At 38.5% G+C, this 16,212-nt stretch overlaps 1 protein-coding gene across 1 annotated transcript in view; it reads right to left on the bottom strand.

The window, feature by feature from the left end:
* The window catches only part of LOC122787919 (heat shock factor protein 5-like), a 683,173-nt gene that overhangs the window by 197,797 nt on the left and 469,164 nt on the right, over positions 1 to 16,212 (bottom strand). The window contains exon 5 of the mRNA XM_044054845.1: positions 11,895 to 12,084. Coding sequence (XP_043910780.1) covers positions 11,895 to 12,084 — 190 coding nt within the window. The remainder of the gene's footprint in view (positions 1 to 11,894; positions 12,085 to 16,212) is intronic.

The following is a 16,212-nucleotide window of genomic DNA, read 5'->3' on the forward strand; positions in this document are numbered from 1 at the left end:
CTGTTTAGTTTGGAGGGTGGAGAGGAATTCTTCTTAAAGGAGATTTTTGTATCCAATGCCCGCCTATAAGTCTCCTGAATCACTGTTAACACCCACAAATCTGTCAAAAGCTTTAGTCATAGGAGAATGTGAAAGCCGACTGTTGGGAAAAGTTTAGACAGGTCAGGGGGGATGCTTGCATGTTCAGTCAGAAGTTGTAGACTGCCCCTTTTTTGTAAAGGTTCCTTTTTTCTAACAGTTCCTGTCCTGTCATTTCTTCTTGTTTCCCTATATATGCTCAGAAGGCAGGCATTAAGAGTTCTGTTTCTTCGGACTGAAAAAGGATCTGAGAGATTTGTAAGGATACCTAGAAAATCTTAGAAACTCCCTTAAATTCTTTCCATCTGTCATCATACTGTTTAAGGACTACAAAAGTAGACAGGTCAAGAAAACCTCATCTAGAGGTGAAAACAAAATTTCAGACTTTACCTCTTCAAAAACGTTTTGGTTAGAGTCAGAGGTCCAAGATGCAGTATCTGCACAAACATACAACATCTTAAGGCAAGTTAATATACACTTGAGATAAGTTGGATATAAGAAAACACGGATAAGCCCTTCCTTCATGGTAACAGCGTCAGGTAGATTTCTCGAACTGTATAAAAAAAAGCAGAGATTTCTGTTTATAGGTGACATAGTTAAGAACTCTATATGCCAAAGTGGAAGAAGAAAAAAATTCTCTTACCTAATTTGTCCAAAATGTTCCTCTTTACCATAGGGGAAGGTATTGGTTTGATAGATACTATAAATCCCATCTGTTTTATTGGGACTGAAATTTGTGGATAAAGGTTGTTATAGACAGTATCACCTATCTCCTTGACAGCTGGTACTAGAGGAGAAATCCGTACAGAATGAGAGACAGTACTGTAATATTTCCTCAAATCAGGGGGAGCATACATTTGCTCCATTAAACAAGTCTTAAACATCCTGGCAATAAACTGAGAAATGGAGAATTCCTCCAAAGGAGAATGTGAAGACCTAGAATTTTTGTCCATATAGAACTGGTTAAAGAATTTACATGAGACAAAGCCTTGTGTTTGCATATGTCAGAATCATCTGACATATCTTCATTATGGATATTAAGGCTGACTTGCTTAATAAGTACTATATACAATGTTCCAGGATCGGCTGTAAGAAAATCCTCTTTTCTTATAATTGCCCTTTGTGCAGGAAAAAAGCAATGTTAAACTTTTTGTTTTCCTCTGTACCGGTATCTATGTATACTGACTTGGAGAAGGAGTACTCATCCCTTAAAGAAGACTGTTACCTCTAATCTATCCATCAGCATCCCCCTGAAAACGCCATGCCATAGAAAGGATGGTTCTCCCATGTCTGCAACTGGCACTGCTGAACACATGGCCGACCCCTGGTACATGGTGGCTGAACAGACTACACCAGAGGAATCAAAGAGGTAAGTGAGGGGTCTGAGGAGCAACTGCTGGCCACTACAGTCACCCACTACTGGCTGAGGTGAAATCTGAGCCTGTGTACTTGGCAAAGGCTCTCTGGTAAGTAAATTTTGATTTCTAGGAACTTAGGACAACAGACCAGCAAAAGCAGGGTAAGTAACCATGCTGTGACCAAGGAGAATGCCTCTGCTTTGGCTAGATTAACTGGAAACAGTCTGCCACAAAAAGAAGTTATGTACTGACTATAACTCTCTATCTGTGCTGTCCATTTTCATTCTTCCTCAACTTATGGGTTCGGATCCGATCCCTCTAATCTGACTCGGCTGTTGCAAAAGCTTGTGGTAACCAGAAAACACTTTAGCTACCCCCTTACCTACAATGCACCAACTCCAAGTACCTCAGATCTTATTTTCTAATAACAGAAAGAAGTATTAAACTACAGAGACAGGAGACTATATCTGGAGCTATATACCAAGGAAGTGACATAATCAACAACACTCTTTCTTCCAGGAGATTACAGGCCAGGGGTTGGTGGGTGGGGAGTTGAGGAAGAATGGAAATGGACAATACAGATGGATTGTTATGGTGATTACATAATTTCTTTATCTGATGTTGCCAATTTTGATTCTGTCCTCAACTTATGACACAGAGTCCCCAGCTACTTAAATCCTTTGGTGGACTCTAGGACGATTACTCCTGAGCACCACTGAAACAAATGATGCTCTACTCCCTGAGACCATATCCAATTTGTAATGACTAACAAATGTATGGGGGGGGGGGGGGGTAGCCCAAGTTGCTGCTGTACAAATGTCGTCCATGGAAGCTCTAGACTGGAAGACTGATGAAGAAGCCATGGCACTAGTGGAATACGCTTGTGGTTTTGATAAAGTAATGCCCAATTTGTTGCATATATAAGAAATAATATTAGTGAGCCATTTGGCTAAAGTAATTTTGGCAACATGTTTTCCCAGCTTTATGTCAGAAAAAGAGACAAACAACTGGTCTGTTTTCCTGATATTTTCTGTTCTATGGGGGCAAAAATGTAATTGCTTGTGGACATACAATAAATGCAACGTGCATTCATCTTTGTTAGAAAATCTGGGGAAGAATACAGGCAAAATGATTAATATTTGCCTCTGAAACCACTTTAGGGAGAAAAGAAGCGTTAGTTCTTAAAGTGACCCTGTCTTTGTGAAGGATCAAATAAGGTGGTTTCAAAGACAAGGCCTGAATCGCTGAAATTCCTCTAGCAGAAATAATGGTAACTAGAAAAATAGTTTTCCAAGAGAGATACTTGAGGTCACATTTAGCTGCAGGTTCAAAGGGGGGTTGAGTAAGTTGCTGCAGAACCAGATTAGGGTCCTGTGGGGGGTATGGTCTCTAAAAGGAGGCCTCAGAAGCAGAGTACCTCGCAAAAAGGTTTTGCATAGTCTATGGGATACAAAAGAAGCACCTTCAAATCCTATGTGAAAATTTGAGATCGCTGCTAGCTGCACCTTCACTATGGAGCTAGCTCCATCTTTAAAAAGTAAGGCTAAAAATTCAAGGATACTATGCAAAGCAGCCTAAAAGGGATCAACGTTATTTTTATGGGCCCAGTAAGCAAATCTTTTCCATTTACTGGAGCAGAGTTTATGTGAAGATAAAAAAAAGATTCATATATAAAGCATTAATTGATGTAAGCTAACTATTATCTGATGAAGTCCTATTTACTGAGAGGACGAAAACGCATGACTTTTTAACAGCGTTAATTTGGAGTGTCTTTTCGTGTTCGTTATTAAAGTATTTTAATCGTGCTGCAGGAGTCCTTTGCTGTCTTTCCAGGTGGATCGTGATTATTTCTAAGTAAAGTTTGACGTTTGTTCGTAGTGGTATATTTTTCTTCTTTTGCTACCCGGGATGGAAGGCGGGACCCCGGCTACTCAGAAGGAGGAAATGGGTGAATCGCGTAAGCTGATAGGTCAGCTTATGGAACTGATTGACCTGCTTACACCTTTGTGCCATTCCCTTTGCGGTAAGAAACACGAAGCGGGTGTTGTGGATGTGGAAAGAACCGAATGGTTATTGGGGACAAAGTCCAAAAGGAAACGCAACACCAGTGATTCATCACAACAGGATTTGTTGTTGGAGGAACCGAACGGTAAAACATTTAACCTAGCAATTACACCAACAGTTTTTGCATCAACAGGAAGTAACAGGAGAGAATCTTCACCTGTTTCGGATGGTAACAAGGACATAGTTAAGCCTTTAATGAGTAAGGCACGCGAAGGTACTGTCAACCATTCTGTTTATAATACGTTAAAGAAAAAAGATACTGGTGACTGGCTTAAAATGCCTTTCAACATCAAATTCGATGGTATGAATAAACTGAACGTTGTGGACGGTGAAACACACCTAAATAAAATAGATAAACTCACTAAATTAATGTTGAAATTTAAAACTTTAAGTATTGAAAATGAATATTTGATCGAATGTATTAATAGAAAAGTGGTCCCGAAGGGACTAAGGGTATGGAAGTACCCAAATAATGTACAGGCTGGCTCAGAGTTTCACAATGAATTGTTGAATGTTTTTAATCAATGTGGTTTGGATATTTTAAATTTAATTATCAAAGAAAATATTAGAGTACAGAATGATTTGAAGAGGGAAATTGACACATTGGATAGTTGTATCAAGGAGGATTTAATGTTTGGCATAAGGGAAGAAAGGGATAGATATCACAAAGTGAAAGAAGATATAGATTTGAAATGTAATGTGATAGTACAGAGAAAAATTAATAAACTAAAGAGAGATGTGAATGAATACCAAAACAAAAGTAGTTACCCCAAACCACCATTTTTCAAACGTGAATATCATCCTAACTTTAACAACTATTATGATGTGCCACCTAACAATAATGAAGTATGGATGAATGCTGATTATGATACTGAATTCCCGGCCCTAGGTAGAGAGGAACAAGCTACACATAGAAACCATGATGGTTATCAGAATTTTCACAGGAGGGGGGGGGGGGTATTAAATTCAACACACCCGATCCCCATTTCAGATGATATTGAGAATGTAATATCTGTAGCAGGTATAAGACATACTTTTAATGAATTTTCCATTTACAACTTTAGCGACATTACATTGAATAAACAACATTTTTATTTATTAAGCAAAGGTCTCAAATTTATTCCTTATGTGAAAGGTGACATAGTTAGTACTATTATAGACATGAAACTATTTCTTAGGAAAATTAATTTAGAAGTTTTGTTCTCCCAGAATGCAAAGATCAGTTTTCCCCCTCAGGACTCGACTCCGGTACGCAAGACCATATATAACCCCCCCATTACACCCCCAAATCAGAAACTTGGAAACAGTGTTGGAAAATGAAATAAGGAAGGTGTATGATGAAAGTCATTTAGAATTTAATTTGACTAAACATGAAAATCAGACATTAAATGAACTAAAGAAGAATTGTGAAGTGAGAATTATGAAACCCGATAAGGGTGGTGGGGTGGTGATTATGGACAACATATTATATGAAAGTAAGATGAACTGCATATTGAGGGATACTTCTAAATATGTTGTTGTTTCCCTGAATTAATTGAATTTAGCATACCGTAAAATTGATAGTTTATTAAATAATATGCTATGTGAAGGAATAATAGAGAGAAAGACATTTGAATTTTTATATGTGGCCAAACCAAGAACGCCTACTATATTTGGTATACCAAAAATCCACAAAAATATGGAAGACCCACCACTGAGACCCATTGTCTCAGCGGAGGGATCCAAAACACTTCGTTAGCTAAATTTGTGGATTTTAAGGTAAAACATTTATGTGCTGAGAATAAACACATATTAAAAGATTCTTGGGATTTAATAAGGAGTATAACCCCAGACTTATTTTGTGAGAATTTAATCTTCGTTACTATAGATGTGATCGACCTTTTCCCTTGTATACCATACGGAGAAGGACTGAGAATGTTCGAAGACATGATATATAAAGATAAGAAATTGACCCACACAGATAAGGTGATTACTATGAGCTTAATAGACACAGTACTAAAATACAACTTCCTTATTTTCAATGGAGAATATTACCAACAAGCAAAAGGCATATCAATGGGTGCAGCTTGTGCACCCACTTATGCCAATTTGGTATTAGCAAAATGGGAGGAGGACTGTATATTGGACTCAGAATATAAAGACTGTTGGTCTTTATATCGTCGATTTTTGGACGATATTGTCATCTTCTGGACAGGTGGGTTGGATAAATTCAAAGCATTTTTTGATTACATCAGTAACGCTACTAGTTTTTTGAAATTTACCTATACTACCTCAAATGACAGTTTGTGTTATTTGGATATAGAAATATACAAGAATAATCAAGATTTTGAAACTAAAATTTATAGGAAGAAAACCTATTGTAACTCTTTTCTCCATTTCAATAGTGCACACCCCTCACATTGTAAAAAGAATATTGTCAAGGGACAATTTGTGAGGGGTAGTCGAATGACTAGTTTTAATAAGGATTTTGTGGTTGAATGCAATATACTTGAAAAAATGTTTCAAGAAAGGGGTTACCCTAATGATTTTGTTAGGACCATAAGAAATGAGGTAGAAATGGGCAGAACAACTAAATTTCAATCCATTAAGGGTGTAAAGATGGGTAACGTTTTGAATAACGAGACTTCTAAGCATGCAGAAATTGGCATTAAATATGAACAAAGTTTGGTCATGGAGTATAACATCTCTAATATTAGGATAAAGGAACTATTTAGGAAGGAATGGGCCAAATTTTCAACCTTAACGGATATAGAAAATATAAATAAAATATCTCCAAAAGTAGTATACAAAAATTCATGGAACATGAAAAAGATTTTAGAATCTAACAGTAAATGTAACAGCACAGAGTATACTAATGGTCTAAATAATGGACAAAAAAAGATAGGAAGTTTCAAATGTGGCCACTGTAACCAATGTTCATTTATGATGAACATGAATGAGATAAAGATAAAGAGTAGAGGGAAAATTATTAAAAGTAAAGGTTACCATAATTGTGAAACAAGGGGAGTTATATATTTGGCCTTATGTAACAAATGCAGTTCATTTTACATAGGCAAGACGGAGCGAGTCCTGAGGAGGAGAATCTATGAACATAACTATGAAATTTTAAAAGAAAAAGAGACCAACGCGTTATTTAAACACACTAGAGAATGTGAAGGAGCTAAATTTTTATTCTTTGTATTAGAGCAAGTTAAAAGGTAATTAAGAGGAGGTTTATGGGAGGAGTGGCTGGAATACAAGGAGCTATGGTGGCAAATTAAATTGGATGCCACAAAAATGCCAGGATTAAATGAACACATTTCTTTAGCTCCAGTATTAAAATTAAGAGCAGCAGAAATTTAATTCCCTTGGTATTAACAATTTGGCCAGAAGGTGGCAGTATTACATTGTGGGATGAACTTAAAAACAATTGGAATAGGTTATTTATATGGTTTTATTTATTTACTCATTTATTTATTTATAATATACACATACATACTATCGATTTTTTAAGATGTGGAACAAATATGAACTGAAGAAACTAAAGAATTGTTGTTTTTAACATCAATACTTATAGTTAAAATAACGTATTGTCCAGATTATGAACAAATAACTGTTTTAATTGATTTGGTTTTAATATTCATGAGCTACAGCAGCCTGATTTGATAACTATAAAATGCATTGGTTAGGATAGGTTGATTTTGAATGTTTGATTCATATATAAAACATTAATTAATGTAAGCTAACTATTATCTGATGAAGTCCTATTTACTGAGAGGACGAAAATGCATGACTTTTTAACAGCGTTAATTTGGAGTGTCTTTTCGTGTTCGTTATTAAAGTATTTTAATCGTGCTGCAGGAGTCCTTTGCTGTCTTTCCGGGTGGATCGTGATTATTTCTAAGTAAATTTTGACTTTTGTTCGTAGAAGATAAAAGTATCTGACGAGCTAGAAAGGAGAGCACAGGTTGTCTGGTTATAAATGGAACTGGAGAAGCCAGGCAGTCAGCCTGAGGTTCGGCATGTCTGGCTGGATCTTGCTTGTTGGACGAGACAAGGTTTGTAGTCAGATCCAGAATCCATGGTTGGTGGAGTAAGTAAGGCCAAAGGAAGGGAAACCAAATCTGTCAAGGCCAAAAACATGCAATGAGGATAACTTTGCTCTTCAACATAGCAGACTTCTGTAGAAACTTGGAAATTAGTGGCATTGGTGGGGAGGCATAAAGCAACCCGATGGGTGCATCGTGAAGTACAGCATCCCTCTGGGACTCCCCCTGTGAGAGAAATCAGGGCAAAGTAGCTGCTGCACTTTCTGTTTAGGGGAGAAGCAAAAAGATAGCCACAAGGCTGGCTCCACTGACATGAAATCATATCTGACACATTTTTGTTGAGAGACCATTTCTGAGGTAGAAGAATGCACCTGCTCAGCTTGTCTGCTATCACAATGGAATTCCCCAAAATGTGCGTTGTGATCTGAAAGCAGATGGATGAGATCACCCACTGCCACACTCCGAGCGCTTCTCAACACAAGGGGTCAAATTTGGTCCCGCCTTGCTTGCTGATGAACCAAACTACTGAGATGTTGTCCATCTGAACCGCAATTCGCCCCAAGGGGAGAACTTCTTGAAAGGCTAGCAATGCTAAAAGCACTGCTCTCATCTCTAGAACATTGATATACAAATTGGACTCTTTGGGAGACCAAGTGATATGGACTGTCGTTTACAGATAATGCCCTCCCACCCTAACTGGGAAGCGTCAGTGGTCACTATGGCCTTGGGCTAAGGGGAAATGAATGGATGACTTCTTTGTATAACTTGTTCCGACTGAATCCATCACCAGAGATCTCTCTTGCATATCTGAGTACTACATATCAGAGTTGGTAAAGTATTGCCCATTGTGTGGTGTAGGATCCTCATGTAAAACCTGGCTAATGGTACCAAAGTTATTGACACTGCCGTTGATCCTAGGTCTTGAAGAACCAAGTAGGTAGAAACTTTGGTGCTGTAGATTATTTTCCTGACCTGTGTTCCTAAGGTCTGAACGCTTAGGCGTCAATAAAGCTATCATTTGTTGAGCAATGCTCCTATAAACTCCAACTTCTGAGTAGGTTCCAAATGAGACACTTCATAGTTTATGGTATCCCCAATAAGACCATGTCTGAAGAACCTGATTCCTTGTCTCTATTACTTGATGCCTGGTTGGGGTGACAATGAGTCAGTCGTCTACACATGGAAACAACTGGAATCCTTGCAGTCTCAAGTGAGCTGCCACTACTGCCATACATTTGATGAACACCTGGGGGGCTGTGGTGAGTCCAAAGGGCAACCGTCTGAATTGGTAATGACTGGTTCCTGGCCAGAAGGGTAAGTACCTTCTGGACTGCCTATTCATCTTTATGTGATAGTACACATCCTGAAGATCTAACGAGCACATCCAGTCATCCTTTTCCAGAAAAGGGAGGATGGACTGAATCATGACCATCCAAAACTTGGTCCATCAAACTGATTTGTTTATGTTGCTGAGATTCAAGATTGGTCTCCAGTCCCGTTTTCTTTGGCACTAGAAAGAATCTTGAGTAAGTCCCAGATTCTATCTGGTCTGGCGGGAACTATTGGATGACTTTTTTTTTTTTTTTTCTAGCAGCTTTTATATCTGAAGTGCTGCTTGTTCCCTCTGATTGGGTGGAACAGTGGGAATTTTTCTTGACACTGGAGGAGAAAAGGGTATTGTATACTCTCTGGATGATCTTCTGCATCCATCTATTTGTTATCTCTAGCCAAGTTCTCTGGTGGAGGGATAAATGACCCCAGATTACCTCCAGAGGGGAACAATCATACCTCCTTTCAGAAGCACTGGACGGGTCATCTTTGTTTTCTCAGGGGAAGCTCCAGATAAGGCCTCAGGAAAGGAGGAAGGAAGTAAACCTTTGAGAATTAATTTAGTCTTTCACGCCACCAGATCTCTGGGGTTGAAGGAGTGACAAATGGAGCAGTCCTCCAGGAGGCAGTAGGACCCTAAACAATACACACACACACACACACACACACACACACACACACACACACACACACACACACACACACACACACACACACACAGAATGTGAATATGAAAGCAGTATCTTGTGGCCCCATCTGATGCATTTTTTTGAAATCAGTCGGTTTCTCTGTCATAGTGACACTGAGAAAAATTCAGTAAAGGACTTTAAACAGATAGATTAAATATAAAATAGAAATATATATATTTTTTTTAAAAGAAAAAAGGGTAAAAGATTACCAAAGAAGGTAATTAGAAGGAATTGTATTCAAAAGTGTAAGGAAAGGAAAAGAGAGTACAGAAAAAAATACACAAGTACAAGAGGGAAGAAAGAGAAGGGTTTAGACAAAAGGGTAAGTTTAAATTGTAATTAGACTGAGAAAAAGAGAAAATGGAGTTTTAAGATAAGAAAAATACAACCGATCTTTCAATTTGAGTCACTTCAGAGCACTGTAACACCACGTCTTTCGCTAGAAGTGGAACAGAGATCTGAGGTAATTGGGGTTGATGCATTGTGAGTAAGAGAGTAGCTTGAGAGTTTTCTGGTTGCAATGAGCTTTTGCAACAGCTGAGTCGGATCCGAGGGATCGGATCCGAACCCATAAGTGAGGACAGAATGAAAACTAACATCAGATGGTAAGTTCTCAAAATGTTTACATAAGTAGAATACTTACACTTCCCTGTCACATAATGTCCCCAAAATCACAGTAATGCACAAGCAGTACACTAGACACTGTCAGAAAGCCACTAAGAAAAAAAGTAAATTGGACAGAAACAAATGGCAGGTAATTTGTCACAGTGTGAATGCAAGTACCATGTGTCCCATAGTTGTTCTTGCCAAAATAAATGATGATACATACCCAACTTTATTTTTATTTTATTTATTTTTATTTAACATTTGTTGACCGGGAATGTCCGACTAGGTTCCACAGAGCCTGTTTTCAGCGGAGGCCTGGGAGAAACGCTCCAGATGCATGTCTTTATTAAATAAAACTTTCAAAGTTCACATAAGCAGTACATCTGCTCATAAATAAGGATCCTGCAATAGACAAAACTAAAAATAGCAGTCTCAGACAGGAACCATAATATAACATACACGTATAATATATTTTTTTGTGTGAGAAAGGGTTCCTCAAAGGAGACCTACCTGCTAGAAATTAGCTGAAGGCTGGCTTGATGCTCTTTGTGAAGCTTCTGAGCTGCTCTGCCTCTTGCATGACCTGAAAGTTTTCAACTACATGAAAATAATTAACAAACAGCTGCTTCATTACTTGTGCTGTTTGTGAACTAGCAAAGGTCTAACTAGAGTAAGATAGCAATGATGACTTATAAGTTACCTATTTATATCCATTTGGATTTTTTTTAAAATAAAGATATTCTTTTCAACTGTTGATTTTGTGCATTATTTTGGACAGACTTTTCAGATGCAGCAGCAAAACAAGCAGAAGAACTTACTGTTCTATTTGTGGTTCATGCTGTTTGGGACATTTTTCTTATCAGTGTACATGCTATGGCTTTCTTTCTGCTTGAAACCAGCAGTGCTGACAGTACTTTTCTGCCTTTATACCATGAACTGCATGTTTGCTGCTTTGCAGGCCTCCAGAAGTGAATAACCATTACACCTTGAGGCCACAGTCCTGCATTTTTTTCCTCCTCAATCTTGTCAGGTTTTCCTTAGCCTTTTTTTTGTTTTTTAGCCAGCTGAAGCCGTTTCTCATGTCACTTTTATTTACCTGGGTCATCCTGTCGGAGCTGACCTTTTTTTACCCTTGCTTTGTACTTTTTGTTGTTTAACAAACAACTAGAAGGCTTTAAGTTTCTTCAGCCTTTTTAAAGCTGTAAGCTTTATAACTTTAGCTGCTTTCTTGAATATTTTACAACGTTCACAGTTATCAGAATCAGTGCTCCAAAAATAAATTTCGCACAATCTTTAGGAGCTACTTACCTTCCCAAATCAAGTTTATTTACAAACTTTTTTGTGGAAGTCATTACACTACAAAATCGGTTATAATGTTGTCTCAATGACTATTATCTTAAGAAAAATCATATTCTAATACTTACTGATAGGAATTCTGGATGAAGTGACAAACTACTTGCAAAAGAAAAACAACCAGTGGCCTTGATATGGTGCATGAGAGAAAAACAGTAGTGTGATAGCAACAGAGATCTCCACAACCTTGAAAAAATATCCAGATCACTGACATTAGTGAGTAGAAACTGGCATGAAGAATACAGCTGCAAGGGTCTATTAACAAAGAAACATCTTATGATGCTTCATAAAGTGACTGCATTTAGTCAAGCATGCTGTCAGGTGTATTAAAGGAATATACTATACTACGCAAATATTCTTTATGATGCATGCGTTTTATAGAACCTTACCTGGTGATTCTGCTTGTGTTATGTCTCTCTCTTCTGTGTATTTTTCTGGAGTTAAAAAAGCTTTGTTTTCAGAGGCTCCACTTCTAAAAGCTGTCTCATGTACCTCTCCCTCTGAAGAGAGATTTGCCATCTGCTCATTGACTTGAACAAGTTGAAGGGTTGTGACCTGGTCTGAACTGCCAGATTTCAGCTAAAAGTTTAATAATAATAATAATAAATATTATATTCAGTGACTGACCTTATACATTAACAGTGTCCAAAATGGTTTTTAGTGTATTCCTGTATATTCCCAGGTTTCTATAAACTTTCCTAATAAAAAAAAAATATTTAATAGCATGTACCTCTTCAACTGCATGCAAACGAGAAAGCCAAACAAGAGAAACAAATGGAGATAATACAAGTGGTATAAGGAAACCCACCATAACAGTTGATCAAATAGTTTGCAGCTGCAGCAGCCATAGCTATATAGGTTATATCTTTCCTAGGATACAACACCCAGACAGCTTTCAAAGCTTAAAGGCACCTTCCATACTTCCACACTGCTAACAGCATGAGCATGGTTGAAGAAAATTAGTGTTCTGGGTGACAAACTCTTCAGAGCTTTCATGCCAACTGAAAGAGGAGGGCTAGAGCCCTGAAAGAGGTCAGTGCTAGGTAAATAAAAATCTATGTTATCATCCATATCATCATACAAAGAAGGAGCAGGATGGAGGGGAGGGAGTGGCTATTGCAATAGTGATCTATTTGAACATCTACTATTATATGTTTGCTTACACAACTGTACTATGTTCAAAATTAGATCACTGCTGCACCTTACCTGTATGGGTGGAATACCACAGTTGTTAGATTTGGGAGGTGAATGAATGAGGATCACGGAGCTCCTGGATAATGGTTTTAGCACAGCCTGCTCTACACTTCAAAAAAGAGTCTACTTTGTAAAAGTATGAACAGAGGACCAAGTTGCTGCTTCTAGGATATTTCTGTGCCCGTCACTTTTTAAAAAAGCCACTAAAAAGCTATGTCCCTTATAAGAATGTGCCTTGACTCTGCCTGGAATCGACTTGTTAAAGTAGGAATAGCAAAACAAACAAAAAAAAAAAGGCATGGGATAACCATGTAGAAATTGTCTGTTTTGACACCGGTTATCATTTTCTCTTACTTTGTAAGAAATGAGTAACTGATCAGACTTTCATGAGGATTAAATTCTTTCGAGATGGTATCTGAGCTGTCTGTGGACAATGAGTATGAAGAATCATTTGTACCTCATTTTAGGTTTGGAAAGAAGACAAGGGGGATGGACAGCTTGGCTCAAAGTTAACTTAGTACTACTTTATGCATAAATGAGGATTAGTTTTCAAGGTAGGGTTACTACCTGTCCCACTTTGCGAGGGACAGTCCCTCTTTGGGCAGTTGTGTCCTGCAAAAAAAATGTAAAAATGGCAAATGTCCTGAGATTTTAGAACAAAAATATTTCCTATATTTTATTTAATAGTTGCATAAAACAGTTATTCTGTATCTGAATCACCTAAATATTACAAGAAACAGAATAAACAACTAAAATGCTACAAGAATAAGCTTTTATTTAGGCAAAAAAGTGACATTCTGTCCTTTGTACTGGCTGTAGATATGTTTCAGCCTGCAAAATCTAACATTTGTACCAAAAATGTCCCACTTTGGGCATTTGAAAAGGTGGCAACCCTATTTCAAGGAAACTCTTATATTTGTGGAAAATAAGGTTGACTCATGAGAGCTTGCAAGTCATTCTTCTTGCAAAAATCAGAGCAATCAGCAAAACTGTTTTCCATGGTACAAACTTAAAATCAGCCCACTGAGTTGGCTCAAATAGAGGAAGAGTTGTTTATTTTTCAAAAAAAAAAAAAAAAAAGTCCAAAGGAAGAGCTACCTGTTTGCTAGGCGGACAGGTATGCAGAGCCCCTTTCAAAACATTTTAACTTACGAATGCAACAATGAAATGGCTGACTAACCTTAGAGTAAGAAAGGCCAAAGGATAATATAAAGTTATGTACTCACCATAACTATGCATCTGCGTAGTCAATTTTCATTCTTCCTCAATGTGTGGGTACTGAATCTGACTGTCGCACACACTAGACTTTTGGATCCAATGCTCAAGTTCTTCCCTCAATCCATAATCCCCTAGTTAGCTAACAATACCTCAGATTGAGTTTGCTACCTTATAGATCCTAAGATACAGCTGGAAGAAGGCAAGAACAGAAAAGCTAGGGCTCAAACCTGATACAAAGGTTCCATAAAATCCACAAGGTCACTCCAAAAGATGAAGGAAAGGAGGAAGGAGGGTGGGGAGGTGAGGAAGAATGAAAATGGACAACACAGATGCATAGTTATGGTGAGTACACAACTTTTAATATTTGATGTTGTCCTTTTCACTCATCCTCAGCATGTGGGACAGACTCCCCAGTTATGTCAATTTTGGGTTGCCCTCATGCAAGGATATTCCAGAGAACTGTTGAACCACAGGCAGCTCTGTTTCTGGAGGTCAAATCTAGTTTGTAATGAACAATAAAGGTATGATCTTCAGACCAAGTAGCTGCTGCACAAATGTCATCGATGAAAAGCGGAAGAAATTGCCATGGATCTACTAGAATGTGCTTTAGGAGGCTTGAAAAGGAGAGGCCTTGCTGAGTATATACAAATGAAATGCAATCAGTAATCCATTTAGCCAGGGTAACTTTAGAAACTAATGATCCCAGTCTGTTTGATGAGAAGGAAACAAACAGCTGTTCTGGTTTCTGAAATCTTTTGTCCTGTGTAGATAAAATCATGTCTTTGTACATCTAAAAGATGTAGCAAGTACTCTTCCTTATTTGAAAAATTGGGGAAGACGACAGGCAAATTAATTGTTGACATTCAAATCAGATGCTACGTTTGGTAAGAAGGCTGGATTAGTTCATAAAGTAACCCTGTCTTTGTGAAAAACAATGTAAGGGGATTTGGAAGATAGAGCCCGGAGTTCAGAAATTCACCTCACAGATGTAATAGCTACTAGGAAGGCTGTTTTCCACAAGTGTTTTTAAATCAGATTTTGCTAATGGGGGATAAGCATAAAGGAGACTAGGGCCAAACAAGGGCTACAGCATCTTTCTCGGTGACTCTCCTTGAGGGGTGATTAGGTAAAGTATCTGCTGCATTTGTTGTGGGGGGATGCAAAGAGATCATCTTCACCACCACTGACTGACTGAGAGACCATTCATGAGGCATAAAAATGGAATGCTGAGTCTGTCTGCTAGTATGGTGGATTTCTCTGGTGTGTGTTAACATAAGAAAAAGGTTGGAGGAGATCGCCCACTGCCACACACATTGACTCAACAAAGGGGGTAAAATCGTGTTCCCCCTCTTTGTTGACTTACCAGGCCACAGACATGTCGGTTTGTACTGCAGCAGTACCTAAAATGAGAACATCTTGAAAAGCCTGCAATGCTAGTAAGACTGCTCTCATCTCTAGAACACTCACCTATGAATTGGTCTCTTGGGAGGAAAACGTGCCTTGGACCATCTATCCTAAAAAAATGCCCCCCCCCCACCACCACCACCACAACTGGGAGGCATCTGTGATTACCAGGGCTAATGGAGGAGACAGGCTAAAGAGACAGCCTAGACAAATTTTATGAGTCTGAGTGGGAAGGACAGAGGACTATGCAGAACAGACCACTGAACAGCTAAAGTCCATTGGAAAACATGCATATTGAACTGGGCCACTGGAACCAAGGTTCTGACAGCTGCCATCAAACCTAGAGCCTGAAGGACCAGTTCAGCTGGAGAAGGGTGAACAAGAATTTATTCTACCTGAAACATGTGTCCACACGATGTATAGGAATGGAGGCTATATGAGTTATTGTGTTCAACTGGACACCTATGAACTCCAGGCTCTGTAAAAGCTGTAGATGACATTTGGAGGTATTGATTGATATGCCTAGTTTTGACAAAGTTGGAGAAAATAGATCCTGGATGGCTGAAAGAGATGCCTGGTTGGGGTGGTGAGGAGCCTGTCAACTAGATAGGGAAACACTTGGAATCCCAGCATTGTCACGTGTGTTGCTACCACTGCTATACAGTTGGTAAACACCATAGTATCTGGTGAGACTAAAGGGCAGGATTCTGAACTGGTAGTGAGTAACTCACAGCCGAAAGAGCAGAATCTTTGGGATCATCTGTTCACCTTGATGTGATGGTACTCAGCCTGAAGATCGAATGAGCACATCCAGTTGTCCCTGCACAAAAAAATGCAGAATGGACTGAACCATGACCATTTGGAACTTTGACTTCTTCACAAATTGGTTCA

The sequence above is a fragment of the Protopterus annectens genome, chromosome 13.part0 (genome assembly GCF_019279795.1).
Source record: "Protopterus annectens isolate FY-2018-M chromosome 13.part0, PAN1.0, whole genome shotgun sequence".
Taxonomy (NCBI): Eukaryota; Metazoa; Chordata; order Ceratodontiformes; family Protopteridae; genus Protopterus; species Protopterus annectens.